The sequence below is a fragment of the Hydractinia symbiolongicarpus genome, chromosome 3 (genome assembly GCF_029227915.1).
Source record: "Hydractinia symbiolongicarpus strain clone_291-10 chromosome 3, HSymV2.1, whole genome shotgun sequence".
Lineage (NCBI taxonomy): Eukaryota > Metazoa > Cnidaria > Hydrozoa > Anthoathecata > Hydractiniidae > Hydractinia > Hydractinia symbiolongicarpus.
Window position 1 is genome coordinate 3579512 of NC_079877.1, and position 19326 is coordinate 3598837.

At 33.2% G+C, this 19326-nt stretch overlaps 1 protein-coding gene across 1 annotated transcript; it reads right to left on the reverse strand.

The window, feature by feature from the left end:
* Positions 1-1694: 1694 nt before the first annotated feature.
* On the reverse strand, positions 1695-15334 carry LOC130635512 (out at first protein homolog). Its single transcript, XM_057444857.1, has 4 exons — positions 14757-15334; positions 13861-13995; positions 13047-13218; positions 1695-12705 (listed from the first exon to the last, which is right to left on the reverse strand). Exons 1-4 carry the CDS (start codon positions 14958-14960, stop codon positions 12434-12436), a joined length of 783 nt encoding a protein of 260 aa, XP_057300840.1. The 5' UTR covers positions 14961-15334; the 3' UTR covers positions 1695-12433.
* Between the last annotated feature and the right edge of the window lie 3992 nt (positions 15335-19326).

The window sequence follows — 19326 nt, forward strand, 5'->3', positions numbered from 1 at the left end:
ATGTAGACAAAAATTAGCAATATAAGAAAATATTAACTGAAACATTTGTGAAAAAATATGTCTCAAGAAAAATGCACGCACAGAGCATAAAAGTTTAAACAATTCTAACACATAATATCAACAATGAGACAACTTTTAAGCTTTGGGACTAACTTGAAAAAATTAGGCTCGTACTCTAAAAATAATTTTTCACAGAGCAAGATTGTGCATGAGATAATTGAAAATTCCATTTCCCATCACCAGTAACAGCATTGGTTTATCACATTCTTTTATATATAAATGTACTCTCCACAGACTAAAAATCGTGAATAATATAATAAAAAAAAACAATTTCTCATCACCAGTAACAACATTGCATTAATTGGTCAAAAAGAAAAATGAAAAATTTCTAAAAACATAGATTTATACAAATTTCCATGGTTAAATACAGTGCAGTAACAATTATGACATTAAAACAAGGAAGTAGGCCTAATTTATCCTTTTGATCACTTATTTCTCGCGGATTTGTTTCAAGGACGGTCAGAATTTTGGTTGAACGTTTCACTTTTATATTTCGTATGGCGAATTAGCAAGTAACAAAGTGTTGTTATTTCATAATTGCGGATGCGAGCTGGTTTTTTTGTCTTAGATATGCGAAAGATGAGATTGAAGTCAATGAAGAAATAAAATGTTAAAATGCCAAAAAAATTAAAATTGTTTACGGAAATAAATAAAAGAAATTACACTAACTACTTAGAGGATGACGAAAGCATTATACCTGAAATGTTTACAATTCTGTGATGTTACGCATATTATGATTAAGAAATCATTTAAACAAGACATGATACAGTAAACGATTTAGTAGAGAGGTGAATCCAAATGTTTGACATTCCATTTTAATTGAACTGTAAATAGGCACTTCAAGTCACGTGACAATTCCCGTTGATCAAAAATTGCGCAATTTCACGGGAAATTCTGACGGGAAATTTTCTGTGATTTATTTTTGTTATCACATTTATATATAAACATCTGGGCACCTTCGGCACCTCTAGAAGTATAAACTTGGGCAGATATTGAAACTAGGCACATACGAGTTTATATAACGACCTGAGCCAATATTGGAGAAGCAGATATGTTGTTGTGGGGCCGAAGAGAAGACGAAAAAAGCTGATATTTGGAGGTAAAACTAAATTTAACTAAATTTGCAAGTGAGACTGATAAAGTGTTGAAAGAGTTTGAAGAGATGGGGTTAGCAGAAGATTATTCACCAGAGTACGCATTTACTACAAAGGAATCCAGTGTTGCCTGTCTTGTACGTACTGCATGCAAAGCATTTCATTCAAGAGGTAGTGATGAAGCAGGTGTTGCATCTTACTTTAATTCTTACCTTCATGGAAAAGGTGAAAAAGCAATGCTCATACCCTTTATTGGTAATCGTTTTAATGTTTTATATTATAATGCAGCAGCTGTATACTACCATCGAGAATCAATGTTGGCATTTCTCAATGGTTGGCCATATCCAAATAATTTATTGAAAGCTGTGAAGGAAGACCTGAGTAATGAGTTGTTTACTGCTGAATTAAGAGCTTTAGGAATTATTGATAAATTTTTAACTGGTCCATTGTTGCGTTTAATTGAAAGCAAAAAAAGTATTCTTGATTTAAATGTACATCTTTTTCACTTAAAAATAAAAATTGATGAACTTGGAAAAGATGCATCACCATTACTAAATCAACAGTTGATATTTCCTGAATTACCCATTCATACGGATTGCCTTTACGAGAAACTGTTTGAAGATAATGATGATGTTGATTTTGATGTTATGACACAACAAGCTTTGGAGATTATTTTACTAGGAATTCTTGTCATACTAGAAAGACAATGTGTTGATCAACTTCCAGGTGGGAAATGTTGGAATGCTGATGACAATATAAAAAAAATCGGTGCTGTTGTACCTACCACTAACAAAGCAAGTGAATCTGATTTTGCGATATTAGACATGTTGATCAGATCAAAACCAAATTCAAACATCCAAACAATTCAAGCTCTCACTATGTGGATGAGGAATGACACTGGTTCTTGGCTTGATGAGCAATCAGATGAGGATAGGGAGTTAATCTTAGACCGTGCAAGGAAATTGGCTCCAGAAATGAAAATGAAGTATGCTGAAAGAAAAGCTGTTTTGAAGGAAAAAAAAGTACAACAGTTGCTAGCCAAACAAAAAATAAAAAAAAGAAATTGAGGAAAAGGAAACAATGAAAAAAATAACAGCAGCTAATTCATTGATAGGTTGTCGAGTAAATCTTTGGTCGTCTGAAAGTGACATTGAGAATGGATTAAAATGTATTAAGGACGATGTTGAAAAAGAAAAGGTTTTGATTGCACAGTTAAATTTTTATAGGTTTGCATTGTGTGTGAAATGTCCAGTGAAAATTTACTATGTCACAAAGGTTGATTCTGGGAAGCGTAGAAAGTTGTTGTGGGAGGAATTGTGTGAGAATTTTAAAGAAGTCGTAAAGCATAGTTTAGCAAGTGAAAGACCTATTGCACCTAAGCCAGTTTTAATGGACAAGAATACAAGGTTAGGAAATGTTACGGAGCAGAAGGTAAAGTTGGGAAGAAAGTTGAAAGAGGGTCGCTTACGGCTTGTTATTGATAAGCAACGTGCACAGCTTCAAAAATATTTGGAAAACCCACAGTCTTTAGTTGGAAAGTTAATTCAGCATAAAGTACGCGAGGAAGGGTGCGATGATGTGTTATGGTGTAGAGGAACAGTTATGTCATTAGTTTTATCAAATTCTAAAAAGTCAACGTATACTGTGCAGTATGAAGGAGAAGATGAGACGTGGAACTTCCCTCTTCTTGTCGATTTAGAGAAAGGAGAACTGATTATTATTTCCTAGTTTTTCGATTGATAAATGTATATATATTAGTAGTACCTTCCTAGTAGTTTTTAGTGTTTCTCTTACTCCTTTTAGTAGATAATTTTTTTCTTATCAATTTAATTTTCTATCTCTAGATGTATTTAAAAAACATATGAGCCAGTGTCTGCCTGATATTTCATGTTGCTTCATCGTTCTTTAATATACAACAAACTGAGTACGAATTTGTGATATTTTGGATGCACAAACGATTGTATTGGAAGTAAAAGTGGTTCTTGGATCCTTCATCATTATATAAGTGATTTTTAATTTTTACTATTTGCGTATATACCATTTACAGAAACTCTGTAGTATAATAGAACGATAACTTTTGTACTGCTAATTTAGAAAGTATCTGCATTATTTTATCCTCACATGTTTAACGCAATGACTATATTTGTGCAAATTTTGTGCTTTTTTTATATTTTTACACAAAAATTAAGATTTACAACTTATTTGAAGTCTGGTCTGCAAGATATTATTTTTTTGAAAAATTGATGCTTAATTAAAAAGTTTTGTTTTCGTGATAGTTCTGTATGGTTTTTGAAGTAATGCATGTTTTGGCAGCATTCTTATAGAGTGACAATTTTGAAATCAGTATTTTTAGTAGTTTTTACTATATATATAATTTGGTCATTTCCATAATGGCAGAGTTGTGACATCATATTTTAATTGGGTTTGAAGGATATGTAAATTTAAATCCACGTTCACTGAAAAGACCAAAAGATATAAATTTTTTATGGTATTGAAATAACGCATGTTTTCGCAAATCTGGTCTGTAAAATACACGCTCTTGATAATCTTTCAGGAAAATTTTGGACACATCCATTACTTATATATTAGTTTTCTAAGCAGTAACTTTCATAAAACAATTCAAATATATGTTTTATTGGTATTTTTATTAGTTTTAACCATATTTGGTCATTATGTTTTCATAAATCTGGTCTGTAAAATACACACTTTTATCACGTGATAATCTTTCAGGAAAATTTTTGACACATCCATTACTTATATATTAGTTTTCTAAGCAGTAACTTTCATAAAACAATTCAAATATATGTTTTATTGGTATTTTTATTAGTTTTAACCATATCTGGTCTGTAAAATACACACTTTTATCACGTGATAATCTTTCAGGAAAATTTTGGACACATCCTTTACCTATATATTGGTTTTCTGAGCAGTAACTTTTATGAAAACACTTCGAGTAATGTTTTATTGGTATTTTTATTAGTTTTAACCATATTTGGTCATTTCCATAATGGCAGAGTTGTGACGCCATATTTTGATTAATAAAAATGATGATAAAATATATAAGTGTTTATTAATATCCTCTAAAAATTTAAAGTTATTCCTAATTCTAGAACGAAAGATATGAGAATTTCAGTTCAGGCGATTTTGTCGTCAAAACGGACTTTTTTATACCCTGTTTTTTGTGCCATTTTATTTCCCCTTTACCTGCAGAATATTGCAATGCAATTGTTCAAAAAATGCCATCAATTGCACATACTAAAATGTCCATAACTTTGGTTCTACTCAACGTACAGAGGTCATTGACCTCTCGTTGGATTTGTCTTAGTCTGTAGAACAATCTTAATTTGCTTTAGTGCTTGATTTAGGATTCAACAAAAATGCCCTGAAGTGCCTACTGCTAGGAACAAACAGAAAAAAGACGAGGGGTTTTAGACAATGGTGCATCACAAAAAGCAGAAATGTGGAAAGTATTCACAAGATTGCCCATTTTGTTGTGACTTTTGTAAAAAGAAGTCATAAAATGGTACCCATGCGTAGTTATGTAACGTAGCCGAAATAAACAAAGCAAAATACAGAAGACAAGACGAAAATGTTTACGTATTTGGTTTTAGAAAAGTAGTTGAATTATTTTATAAAGCATGAAGATTCTCAACTTTTAAAGTGCTTTTTATCCCGATGTTTAAGATTTTTAAAATATTCTAACCCTTTCCAAAAGAACTGAAGGTGGGGTAAAACGCGCCAACAATGTACTGTGACTTTTAATAACCTTTATTTGCTTTGTTTTTGCACAACACATGCCTCTTCATGGTCTTCAAATGGCTTTTTGGAGATATGCGATTACCTTGTTATATGGAATCACTGACATCGATTTGTTCATCTTTTCTATTATATAATCACCTTTTTTCTTTTTTGAGTGACAAGAAATTGCGTACGCATGTCTTCCAGTGCAATTTGAGATTTAAAAGCGATTTGTGAAGCCACAAATGCTGTAAAAGAAACAAATCATGTCTCTTTGGAAAGCATCCAAAGCGTATGATGCTCCTTACGAATTACTTCAACGGAGCGTCAATGATGAAGGACTGTGCTAAGTGAAAAAGATAAGATTACTTTAGTGCAATACATTATAGGGACTTGCATAATCCTTAAAAATAGAGGAAAGTTATGTTTGATTATCATGTAACAACGAACACAATCAATTACCCATTTAACAAAGAGAAACAAAGATTTTCAAAAAGACATTCACCTTTGTCATTGAGAAAACCAGGTGTCGCTTCAAAGCGTGGATTTAAGTTGCACAAAACTTCTGTTGGATTTGATAGCTAAGAAACATGGATTGCGAAACACAATTTCCTGTTGAATCAAATTTATAATTGTGACAAATCTGGTTTGTCATGTGTCTATAAACCACAAATGGTATTGTTTACAAAAAGAAAAAAAGTTGTAGCATCTGCAACTAGTGGTGAAAGAGTCCTTCCATCACACACATCACAATAACCGCTCACATCACATTAACCGCTACATCCTATTTTTTTCAAGCCGTTGAAAAGTGCTTTTCATACTCCTTGCACATCTTGGATGCATTAACAACAAGCAAGGATAAATGCGGTTGAAGTTCCTTAAGGAATTTTTCACACATATTTAAAACTAGCGACAATTGAAACTGCTGTTTCAGGCTTTCATTGCATATGCATATAGCCTTTTGACAAGGATATTTTATCGAAGAATCCTTATTTGAAATATCCTCGTCCAAACTCATGAAGCTGTCACAACATCGGCCTCACCTGTTGCCTTAAATGACACGCAAAACTACCGACACTAACACAACATGTTGCGTTACCAGTACTAACTTCAACTCCAACAAGTTCTGGAAAACTCATATATCTGTTTTTCGCATCTGCAGTAGATTCACCTAGTAAAGATTTTTTCTGTAGGAGTTTCTTTCAATAAAATCTTGAAGGTACCAAAAAACAAAAGTCGAGACGTTCAGAGAGGTAAGAAGGAATAATTGGTACACCTTTACTGAATAAATCTAACATCAAAGAACTAGAAAATGAAAAACTGTGGCAAAACTAAAAGAAAGGCCAAAGTGAATAAAGTAAACGAAAGAAAAATAAGACTTTGAAAGAGCATAATATCATTGAAAAGACTACGAGTGTGTAATATGTGGATTTTGGGGCGAGGCTGCAGAAGGAGAGTCTTGGATTAATTGCAGAAATGTGGAATATGGCTTGCATAAGGAATACTAATTATATTTGTGACATGTGTTGTTTATAAAACAAAATATTTTAGCAGTTCCTATTAAATGGGTATATAAAATTATTATTGCTATTACTATACTTTTAAAAATCATAACAGCATCCTTACCCATGACTAACAGAAAAGCTGCCCAGTACTGAAACAGTCTTTGTTTTGCTTATGTTTTTTATGTGTGAAGTCTTTGTTTGTATGTGTTTTAATGTTACTTTATGAATGTATTGAGTCTTTATAAATGTAATGAGTCTTTATGAATGTATCGAGTCTTTATGAATATATTGACTCGTTATGTGTATGAAGGTTTCTGATTTCAATTATATCTAGTTGTGTTCCTTAGGGTCTGCTTCGTTTTGAGGGATGCTTGATGTCGTTACCCTTATTCTTTACATAATCATCTTTTTGCATTTTTGCAAGATACGACATGAATAACTGTTTTTGTTTATTCTAGGTGTTGACCAGCACATATTTTTTTGTTGTTGCTGCACTGCAAGTTAGGCATAAACTTTACCATTTGTGTAAAATTATTTTGCCGTTTAAAAACCTTTGTTTGGCAGAGTTATATATAAGAGTTATATATGTTAAATCGTGTCAGTTACTTTGGCAGCAACAATTACTGTGAGGATTTTATCTGCACGCATATAAAACATTCAATATTACCCATTTTATCGATTTGTTGTATAATCCATCTAGGTATCAAAATGGCTGAGCTGTGTGGTTTCCGAGATTTTTGAATATTAGAAGGTTTGATCATTCGTCTTGGTTCGTTTTATCAAAATAAGATGGAGTAAAACGAGCAAGCTCTATGTATTTTTATTTGTTAGATATTTCATGAGGAAAAGGTTTATTCTGAATTCTTTATTTTGGTGGCGTAAATGTAAAATGTGTGAGTCATTATCGAAAAAAGTTGATATTAAAAAGTGAGGAGTCACGTGAAAATTGCTGCCATGGTAATTTAAGCTAACCATCACATTAGCTTAATGATCTGTTCTCAGGTATGCCGTAAATGTGACAGTTATAGGTGGACTCTCAACTTTTTGAGGATGACATGGAGTCAAAAATTACCAGTATAAGGTCAGAGGACAAGAAATATATATTCTGTAGAGTCTGAAAAAGGATCATCTCGAAAAGAGCCATTTACTTCATTCATAAGTATCGCTCTGGCCCATCCAACAGTTTAAGAGTGGACCATGTACTCTTGCAGTAGTTAGTTACTTGCAGCAATACTAATGAACACCACAAAAACATGATAAGCTCATTCAAAACACAGCGTGAAAAAAGTAAAAACACTTGTGTAGGGAAGAAGTAAAACACCTCAATATCAACATTTTACAAGAACACAATGACTTTGCTTGTAAACCGGAATGAAAGAAAATGAAAAAGTCATTTAAAAAATTTTTACAAACCAGCAGCTCTAAACGTGCACAATTTCCTCGAACACAATTAGAAATCACAGCACTCAAAAATCTTGCCCACTTATAGCGAGCATGAAAAAAAACGGTGAATAATTTTACAACAACTTCAGTCACCCCTCATATAACAAAAATAACAGAGAAAAGTCTACATATCTATACTTATCTGCTTTGACCTTTCTATGCTAATTAATAGTTTATGGTTTAAATAAAAGGTGAAGCATGGTAGGTCCCAACACAGTAAACCTAAGTGATTTAGCTGCATACGAAGCTGGTAGCACTGTAAATCACATGTCTGCATAGCAATCTCCTACTTACTAGTGAATGGTGTGAAAGGATGAATGGCTATAGAAACACACTAATTTGTATAGTTTTCGTGGTCATTTACGGATGTTTAATACGTTGAGTACCCCATGAGAGGCGTTTTGTGCATCGCAAGAGATTAGGAGCCAAGAAAAAGAGTGTTGATAATAAAGGATAGAATTTTAAGTTTAAGCATTGCATGAAACACTTATCTATCCTTTCTGTACAATTGTTGTCCTTCATAGGTTTTAATTACGTTTTGCACCAAGTTTCTTGCTCATGCTCTAATACAACGCCCATGCAACTCACCTGGGGTAAACAAATTTACGGATCAATAGAGCCATTGTATAAAACATAGGATTTATATTAATATAAACAAATCCTAGTTACATTTCAGGTGCTATGAGCAGGATTTAGCATAATATTTTTTATGCTACAAGCTTTATATTCTATGTTATTTATTCAGATAAGATGTATTTAATAACACACTGTTTTAGCTGGGTGGGTTTGTTCTAAATATATTCTATCGATTAAACAGGGTGGTTGCATACAAGAACCCAAGTGTTTAACAACACAACAAAGCCTTGCGATCTTTATATTGAAGACGTGCAAGTGTGAAGTATTATCATTCTGACCCAATTTAGAACACAGTCCGTCTATAGATGGAACAGCCCATCTATAGACACAGTGGCCTGTCAATTGACGGGCCAGGATCAACTTGCATCATGGTGTTAAAATGTTTTTGCATACATCAAGACCTTGTATTAAACTTAAACTAAGTCCAATAAAGTGAAAAAACTGAACTGATGCAACTGATGGTGTGTTGTTGTATATAGCTAGCTAAAATTAAATCGAATCATGCATTCCAAGTGCGTACAACACACTTTGCAACTGTTGGTGTAAGACCAAGATCGTTGATTTTTATTCGTAACACTGCCTGAAAAGATCGTATAGCAAACGCATTCTTAAAGACTTGCTTGTTGCACGATTAGAGATGTTTTTAACTGGATTGTTGTGTGCATAATAACTAGATAAATGCCTCAGATATCAAGATATAACATTTAGCGCTCAGTGTTATGTTATAAATATACCACCTAGCTAGCTACCTACTTTTAAAGCTACTTATGTTCACGTTTCAAGATAATCTTAAATGGAATTATTGTAACTTGACCTAATACGTAATTTGAGAGGCAGGATTGCTTTGGCTGGTCTTTGGGGACAGTCACAATTGAAATATCTTGTATATTACATACATGTATATTATTGTTTCTAAAGAAATGTTATATTAAACTTGTTTTGCATCTCAACCTCACAAGAAAACATTGACAATTGAAAAAATATGATACATGAGACAAATAGTACACTTCAAAATGACAACTGTATTCTGGATGGCATCCTCGGACATGGATGAAGAGATGCTTGTGAGATATCTAGCATCTTTTCGTATAGAAAACGATCTGCCTAAATCTTCCTAAGGGTGACGAAGGTCACAAAGAAAATGTCAACAAGCAACGTATCACCATCGAATTTCAAAATATTACATACCTCAACGAAGATTCTGCAAATTTAGTCAATAGGAAGAAAAAAGATGTTTGCAATTTGTTAAAAGAATTACTTGAAGCGAAGCTTGCTGATTTTCAGGAGCCAGTTTTAGAATCGATGACATGGTTCGATTGTAAGAGGTGGCCTACTGACAATAAATATTTTGGGTTTGATAAGATAAAAGAAATGTATGTACATGTACATACATTTACAGTACAGTACGTACATACATGTGTATGTATTACGCAGTTGTTGGATTTTGTTGAGTATGATGAAGTTGTGGCTCTTCCGTTCATTAAGAAGCTTCATAAAAGCCAATCAATTTGGGGGAAGAGACAATGCTAGCCTTCAAACGTACTGAGTTTCCAAAGTTGTGAATGTTGGCTGAGTTAGTTATGTGTATTTACGCAGTAAACTCTAGGATGGAGGTAGCATTTATCCTACTTACACTTCTTTTATCAGATTAGGAGGTTAAGCACGAGGTACATCAGCATCGAGAATCTTTTGTGTATCAATTTAAATAACAAGATCTGGACAGAAAAAGAAAGGGAAGATCACAGAAATAACTGTAATAAAATATCTTGAATAAGAAATGCACAACGTGGGAACCACCACATAAGAAGTCCTGTTCCAGCTCAGTTAATGTAACCACGATTTCCTTGTAAGACAATGAAGACAGCAACAGTACCGATAATGACAGCAGCGTTGTTGTATTTTCTGATTCGGAGTAGTTGTAAAAGATCTTAAACTTTAAACAAAAATATTTTTTTAAATGACTCAAGTCTTGTTAATACTTCTCTTTTTTTAGTCTTCTGGAAATGCCTATTGTTTTTCCATTCTCCCTTGATAACTATAGTTTGCTGTTCCCACTTTTATTAGACTGAAATTATAAGTAAACAAATTCAATATGGCGGTAATAAGAACACACATCTTTCGTTATGCAACACAATAAAACAACGAGGAAAGGGACCCTAACACTGAAATATAGGCATTTAAACAAGTAATAACATATTTTAAACTTTTTGATCACTCACTCAAATTAATTTGTAAAAGCTTTTGTGATCGCGCGTGGATTGCTTACGCGGATTAATTTATGTGAGCCATTCAGCGCTCGCAGGGGTAAATTTTTCCGACCGGCCTGGACGCACGCAGGTGGCAATCTTTCAAAGAAGAAACACACTAAAACAAAAACACATGAGATATAAAATAATAAAAGAAGGCCTATAATTAACTTTTTTATCACATTTTCTTAAAATATTTTTTCCAGTGTAGTCTAAATTTTGAAAATCCAAAAAATTGCGTAACTTAAGAACGGTTTGCCTTTTGACTTGCTGATACGGTCCATAATCAAGAAGACGCTCAAATTTTGGTAGGTCTAAATCATTGACAGAAAAGTATAAAAAATATATAATTAGGGCTAAGAAAAGAAGAATGTACAATTACATCTTAACGACTAAGAGTCTGTACTGTTGTCGGAAATATTTAAAGAAGTTAGGTTATAGCTACTGACAAATCAGAAAAAAGGAAGAATCTAGGTTAACTATTTGGCAAAAAGACAGACATTTTGTGCCAAAGTTCACAAAGATTACCCAGTTGACTTTTGAAAACATGGGATTTTATTTTATTTGGATTGCAAAATTTTTGGAAATATTTCTTTGGTTGTGTGATAATGATGCTTCTCAGAGAGAAGAGAAAGTTTAATTATGCAGTGACAACTTCGACGATGCACAGGTATAACTCCAAGATAAATTGTGCAATAAAAATAGTACGATACATCTCTTTCTGCACATATAATTTTTAAGAATGATCCATTACCATTTCCATGGACACGGGAAACAATGGATGATGAATACAGTTTTAAACCGCCTGCATAGTCGACGAGAGAGAATACCACCATCAACAAAGAAAACAAGACAACGGAAACTGATCAATGGCTAGTTATGCTCTTGCCACGTGACTGCAAGAGTATTTCAATAAATTGTAGCAACATTTTAAATACAGCAAGTCTAGTAATTATTTAGTCGCAGTTAGTACAGAAATTTGGAGGCGAATGTATGAAAAATAGATCGGATTTCAATTAAATCAGTTTGCGAAAGCAAAAAAAAATTCTCAAAAATCCCTGAAAACGTGAGTATAATACTTGGAAAACACAAACATTTTTATATATCTGATTAGGCGAGAATACCAACTGTGTTGTGTGAGGAAGTATAATTTGATGAAATCTTGTACCGAAAAAAAGACAGGCAAAATGTTGTCCCAATAGGTTGAATACGTCCAGATAAAACATGGACGCAAGACAGGTTTGACTCAAAGAAATGTCCAATGAACAAAGGGATACGATGCTGGGGAGATATTTTTAATAAATTAAGGGAAGTCAACACATCCCCAACCCAATGTTTGTCGAAGATATTGTTCTGTCCAACCAACTTCTACCCTAAGTGTTTTTTGACATAATACATGGAAATGAAGCAAAATATAAATATAGTCAGAATTAATTTTTACAACAAATTAAGAAATCTTAAAACAAGAAAGGTTTTAGTATCCAATTAATCCATGACCAATTAAAGCATGTATTAAATATTTTAAATACAAATATAAAATAAAAACACATTATCTTCTTATAAAAAAAAGAAGTCTAAACTACTTTTAAAAGATCATAATTGTTATAATAAATCATACCAATCCAACACAAACAAACAAGTTTGCAGCTTTTGACCAGCTTTTACTTTAAGTGAAAAATACTAATAGACTTACATGTACAAAACTCTTTAACTAAAAACACAACTTCACCTTCTCGACCAGATAAACAAATCTATGCGTTTGCTTACACGACTCTATACTACAAACAGACTTTTCTCCATTTTCACTTTGACATGTTTTATAGGAACAAGGGTACCAGTTGATACTTATACTTGTGACACATAAGCAACTTGGTGACCAGTCTGGTGGTGCACTGTGACAATAAGGGAATTGGCTAAGTGATAATGATGGCTGGTTGTTCAAAAATTTAACAGTAGATAATAAATTGAAGTTCTTGTTTCTCTCTAAAGGAATTTATAGAATGTGTGCACTAATTAAAAGAAATGATGAAATATATTTAGTAGGGGAAGTTTTATAATTCAAAGTAACATTCCAAAATTCATAAAAAGTTTCTAATTGATAAGAAAAACCTCTGCATTGTGAGATGAACTCAACAAAACTTTTATAGCAAAAAAAAAGGAAAAATTTTGAATGCAAAAGAATCAAAAACAGTAAAAATAGTACAAATAACCTTAAGCTTGGTTTCCTAATTTATTACCACTTAATTTATTATTCAGGTGGTGATTAACACCACTTAACAACCCTAATGTCATATTTCTCTCCATAACCATTATATATAATATACCTGCAATTTTCATGATATCTTTTTTTGTTGTGTACACTTCTGAGGCCTCAGAGCAACTTTTAAATACTTCTTTGCCATAATCTTGAAGCTGTGACTTTAAAATGCTGCTATCAATTAAATAAAATTGCAAAGCAAGTTCGGTGTCAGCTTCTTGCTTATTTTTGAGATATGTCTAAAAATTAAGAGTAGTTACTTGTAATCTTTTTTATCTACAAGAAATTCACATGTTCTACACCATTGTGTAATAACTGCCGGTCATTGTTTTTTTAATAATACAATGCAATGTAATCATTGCCATTCTTAATTGATATCAGGTGTATTGTTTTTATTGATCTGTAGATTATAATTGTAAAATTCTTTAATTGTCAAAAACTTGGTATATATATATATGTTTCTTTTCCTTATTTATGGTAGACAATACAACAGATATTATATGTCATTTAAAGTTAAATATCTGATTCATTAACTCTGAAGTGTTCGATATTCAGATCCAGTTCTGGTTGTTAAAACTAAACACCTTGAGTTAATAAATCATGAAATTTGATTATAAACAATGCAATATCTGTTTATAAAGATTAGTCTACTTTTTTAAAATTTATTAAATGACCTGTCGAATTTAACTTCAATTTACATATACATGATTTTAGTTTTTTAACTTGCTAATAATTGACTCAATTAAAGGGTTTGTTGTTAATTTCATTACAAATGCTGTAAATAAAACTATAAACAAAATAGACAACGATAATACGGATGTGCCTTTGCCTGTATACAACAGCAAGTCAACTTAACTTACTTAGGTTTTTGATAAAATTACCTGGTTAAGCTTATCAAAAGCTTTAAATGGTACAACATTATTCCCATCTAATGACAGCATAAAACAGGTAAATCTGTATATTGGTTGACCAAGCACAATTTCCCCAAATACTGCACTTCTGAATATTTGAATGTTCTAAAAAATTAAAACAAACATTCCATGTTTCAGTAAAATGTATAGAGGCTGACACTATTTATTGAGGGGTAGCTTTAGATGTTTTAGTTAATATTGCTTGTCATACGTTATCAGTGACCATATTCCGATATGATCATTATGTTCCTTTAATGTTTTAGTTGATTGGTTATTCTCTTTCAAGAGTTAAAGATGGATCAAAAGAACTATTACAACCCTTTTCAAGCTGGGTTTTTCGAAAATGTTATGAAAAGGGAAGAGGAAACGGAGTCCACAGGGGGTAATCCCCTCCAGACCAAATAAAGTACAACATTTCATTTTTAGGTATACACACTTGTAAAAAAAGTTAGAGCTATACTATTTGATCCCACTTCGATGGCTCGCAGCCCGTTCCAGAGTTGTTTTTCTTAGAGGTAATGGTGGAAAAATATGGAGAGATGTTTTTTTTTGCATCTTGCGTCCAAAATTTTGGCAGAGCACAGCTTTTGCATTATTTAATGTTCTCTGATTTGCTTTCAAGATCAGATTCTTGACTTGAGACAATTACACCTTTTTTCAATTTTTTTTCTTGCAACTTCTTTGTTTGCCCCATTCAAAAGAAGTTCAATATTCAACCAGAGGAGCTAGTCAGGGGGTTGCAAATATGATCTATGACTGATTATCAGCTGGTAAATAATACTTTGGCCCAGCACTACGAACATTGCTGGTTAAATAGTACCCTTTATATTAGTAATAATATATATATAATATTATAAAAAAATTACCTGATCATAAAACAGATTCCAAGATTTTAACGAGTCATCTTGATCTCTATATTGATACTCTACTACTGATGATGTGTAGTTTATTGATATGATCAAAGGTGACATCTGATTGTGATCAGAAAGGGTTTTTAGATGTACTCTTTCTGAAATCAAAAATTGTGCCCCAATGGTCAAGATACATATAAGGATGTTTAAAACTTGCATTGTAATCTTTCATTTTTCTAAAACAGCAAATAACAGAAAAACACTGACATTCGGATGAATGTGCACATATACTTATAAGGTCAGTCCATAATAATGCGATAAATCCTAAACAACAGTTTTGTAAACATAAAACAAAAAACATAATAATGCAGAAAAATTTATAGCTAATAAAAAACAGACATGGCTGGTTTGCAGATTCTTTTATTTCTAATAAAACTAACATAAAAGACCACTTTCCGCATCACGTAGTTCAGTCTTGGTCATAATTGGTGTGCGATCGCACGTGCACACCTCCACACATGCCATTTGGTGAAATTTGGGTGTGCTTTTTATCACACGCCTTGTTCTACTTTGTACACACGTCAAGCAGAACTGAGCTATTTTAGAGTAATCCCTTACCCAATACATAATTGTTCTTCCGCGCTAAAACGCATTTCTAAAATGTATTTCTAAGAAATACCCATCTTCATTAAAATTGCTGACGTGAGATACATATTAAATGTTTTACGGTGACATTGCGTCAACAATATTTTTTTTTGCTTTTTAGCTGGCAAAAAATTTCGTCATTAACCTTGCATTAATCTCCTTACAACGATGACAAATGGAAATAAAGTACAAGTCCTATTGACCTACCTTTCCGATGGTGTACTTCCTAAGTTAATAATTCTGTCCCAACTAGCTCTCTATGTTTTAAAATAAACTGATTAGGAAGTAAGTTGTACACATGCTATTTAGAAACTGAAGGTCAAGGCATCATTAAGTTGAATATCGCAGAAGTCGCCAGTGACATGCTTCGAAAATGCTTGTCACAGGCACAGTTCAATGCAAAGCAAAACTGTACAGGAGACATCTTTTCTCACAAAACCAAGGACAGGGCTGACTTATTGCCTGCTGTGTCGTGTGGGAGACGATTTTTTTTCGATTATTATTACTAAACATACTTGATTTTTTATTTCCCTTTTAAAAAGATTTTTTAAACTTTATTGAACATGCTTTTTCTTTCGTATTACATCACAAGAACATTCGTCCAAAAGCTGGATTAAAGTACAGTATTCTCTGTGATGATGAAGGTCGGACTGACTTGTGGCATGGTTTCAAATGGTCTTCCGTCTTTTGTTCAAGTCTCAGTGTAATGCACCAGCCGAGCATAAGAGTGTCAGCTTGAAGGAAAGGGACCAACGTTAATGTTTTCTATACCTTGCGTTTTTCATAACACTATTCATTTAAATTTCCCAACAAAATTACTGCAGTGCCGAATGCTGAAGCTAATTTTAAGGGCTGATCATTGATACAAAGTTGTGGCATGGTTCCAATGGTCTTCCGTCTTTTGTTCAAGTCTCAGTGTAATGCACCAGCCGAGCATAAGAGTGTCAGCTTGAAGGAAAGGGGCCGACTTTAATGTTCTCTATACCTTGCGTTTTTCTTAACACCATTCATTTAAATTTCCCAACAAAATTAAGGCAGTGCCGAATGCTGAAGCTAATTTTAAGGGCTGATCATTGATACAAAGTTTTGATACGAATAATACGAATTATGCATGGAAATTTTGAGACGGTCCTTTAATGAAGATGCAAACACATTCAATTACTCAGTAGGCTTGCCAGATAACAACACTTTTCATATGTGTCATCTGTTTAAGATGTTTACTATGTTTACTTCTGTTATATTTAGATTAGCTTTTAATTGTGTTGTATGACTGGGGGTTTTATCATCTCAGTAAATAAATTGAAGTTAACAGTGGTAGCAGAGGATGAGTCACAATTACAAGATACCCCCAGTCTTTAATGACAAGAAGCCATATAATCGCTATGTTGATGAATTGAAAGCATGGACATTATTAACAGATTTAGAGAAGCAGAAGCAAGGCATCGCAGTGGCCTTATCTTTACCAGAAGAAGATTCAACACAAGTAAGAGATAAAGTGTTCAGTGAGATTAGTATTGCTGATTTGAATAAAGAAGATGGAATAGACACTTTGATAGCGTTTATGGACAACTTGTTTAAGAAAGATGAATTAACTGATATGTATGAACATTACACAAACTTTGATCGTTATAAAAGAAAAAGTGATGAAACTATGAAGTCGTATATAATAGAATTTGAAAAGTTGTACAATAAAACAAAGAAATTTGATATGGCATTACCAGAAAGTGTTTTAGCATTCAAATTACTTGATGGAGCTTGTTTAAAACATTCGGACAGACAGCTTGTACTTACTGGTGTAAACTATGAAGAAGTAAATACTATGTTTAAACAAATGAAAAGTGCATTAAAAAAGTTTTTCGGAGAACAATCATTACCTACTAATAGCAATGAAAGCATAAAAGTTGAACCATCTATTACTAAAACTTAACCTGTATTTATTACTGGAACTCATGGAAATTTAGTTAGACCTCAAAATGAACGTTTCAGATATGGTAACAGAAATAATTATGAACGAAACAATCAACGACCATTACGTAAAAGAAATAATCCACTTGATGAAAAGGGTGAACCACTTAGATGTCACATTTGTCAGTCAGTTATGCACTTTGCACGGTTTTGTCCTCATGGGAATAAAACCTTTGACAAGCCAGTGTTCCAAGCAAGCGATGAAAATGATATGGTGGAAAAAGCAGTTCTTTTTACGGGCGCAGTAATTGAAGATAAGTGTTTTATTGTCAGAAGCTCTTAACTGTGCTGTACTAGATAGTGCTTGTTCAGCAACTGTTACTGGAGAAGATTGGCTTAAGTGTTATTTGGATTCACTAACAACAGAGCAAAAGTGTAAAATACAACGATCTCCCAGTGACACTGTTTTTCGATTCGGTGGTGGGGAAAGATTAAAATCCAATGGCAAAGTTAAAATACCATGTAATATGGCTGGGAAGGAATGTGAAATTGTGACAGACATAGTTGAATGTGATATACCTCTTCTTCTTAGTAAAACAGCTATGAAGAAAGCGGACATGAAATTAGATCTGGTAAACGACACTGCTGAAATATTTGGTACATTAGTTGATTTGCAGAATACAACATCAGGCCATTATTGCGTACCCTTGAAAGAGGATGAAGTCTGTTTATCCAACTCAATATTGATAAATGAGTCGTTTAAAGAAAAAGAAAAGAAAGTTGTAAAATTGCACAAGCAATTTGGACATCCCACTGCAAAACGGTTAGCAAGTTTGTTGGTTGATGCAAAACTATATGATGAAGACTGTAAGAGAATCCTGGATCAAATTGAACAGGACTGTGAAACATGCAAGAAGTTTAAACGGACACCACCTAGACCAGTGGTCTCACTGCCATTAGCTACTGATTTCAATCAGTGTGTTGTAATGGATCTTAAAGAATGGGTAAAAAGTAAAATATGGTTATTTTACCTCATTGATGCAGCTACTCGATTCACTTTAGCTACAGTAATTCGAAGCAAATTACCTTCTGTTATTATTGACAAAACCATGCAGTTGTGGATTGGCAATGGATTTGGTGTTCCTGGACGCTTATTAGCAGACAATGGAGGAAAATTTGCTAATGAAGAGTACCGGGATATGTGTGATAACCTAAATATTGAAGTTTTAAACACAGCAGCTTGTAGTCCATGGCAAAATGGATTGTGTGAAAGGAACCATGCAATTGTAGATGATTGTTTGAGAAAGATTCTTGATGAAAACCCAAAATTATCGTTGGAAGTTGGTTTGGTCTGGGCACTTAATGCCAAGAATTCCTTGCATATGAATTCTGGTTATAGTTCCTGTCAATTAGTTTTCGGACGGAATCCGAATTTGCCATCAGTGTTAAATGCAAATCCACCAGCTTTAGAGGGTGTAACCGTATCACATGTGTTTGCAAAGCATATTAATGCCCTTCATAATGCACGTAAAGCATTTATTAAAGCTGAAGCTTCAGAAAGAGTTAGATGAGCTTTGCGTCATCAGTTTCGAAGTACTAACACACAGTATTACACTGGAGAGAAAGTCTACTATAAACGTGATGATTCACCAAAGTGGAGGGGTCCTGCTAAAGTTATTGGTCAAGACGGCAAGGTTGTTTTTGTTCCGCAAGGCAGTGTGTATGTCAGAGTCCCACCTTGTCGATTAGTTAAAGTGGGTCAAGAATTTTCTGGCTCTAATCAGAACAAACTTGACAATACAGATCTTAAAGAGAACAAAGATGTAGGTGATCATCAATCAGAAGTAGTGATTGATTTAGAGGTTGAAGAGTCAAATGCTACACCTGTGCAACAAGAACAACGTAACAGAAGTGAACATGAGGAAAATGTTTCAGATGTACCAGAAGCAGAAATGAATTTGGAAGGAGAACAACAGGTGTCTGTTCGAAAAGAGCATGATTTTCCCAAAGTTAACGACCATGTTGAAGTGAAAAT

Bases quoted from the DNA above. Each gene is read 5' to 3' on its own strand.
- LOC130635512 (XM_057444857.1), bottom strand. From the start codon at position 14,960: ATGCAAGTTTTAAACATCCTTATATGTATCTTGACCATTGGGGCACAA. The intron at 13,996-14,756 runs GTAATTTTTTTA...TTAATTTTTTAG, and splicing joins GGAATCTGTTTTATGATCAG to AACATTCAAATATTCAGAAG. The intron at 12,706-13,046 runs GTATATTATATA...AAATTCCTTTAG, and splicing joins AGATATCATGAAAATTGCAG to AGAGAAACAAGAACTTCAAT.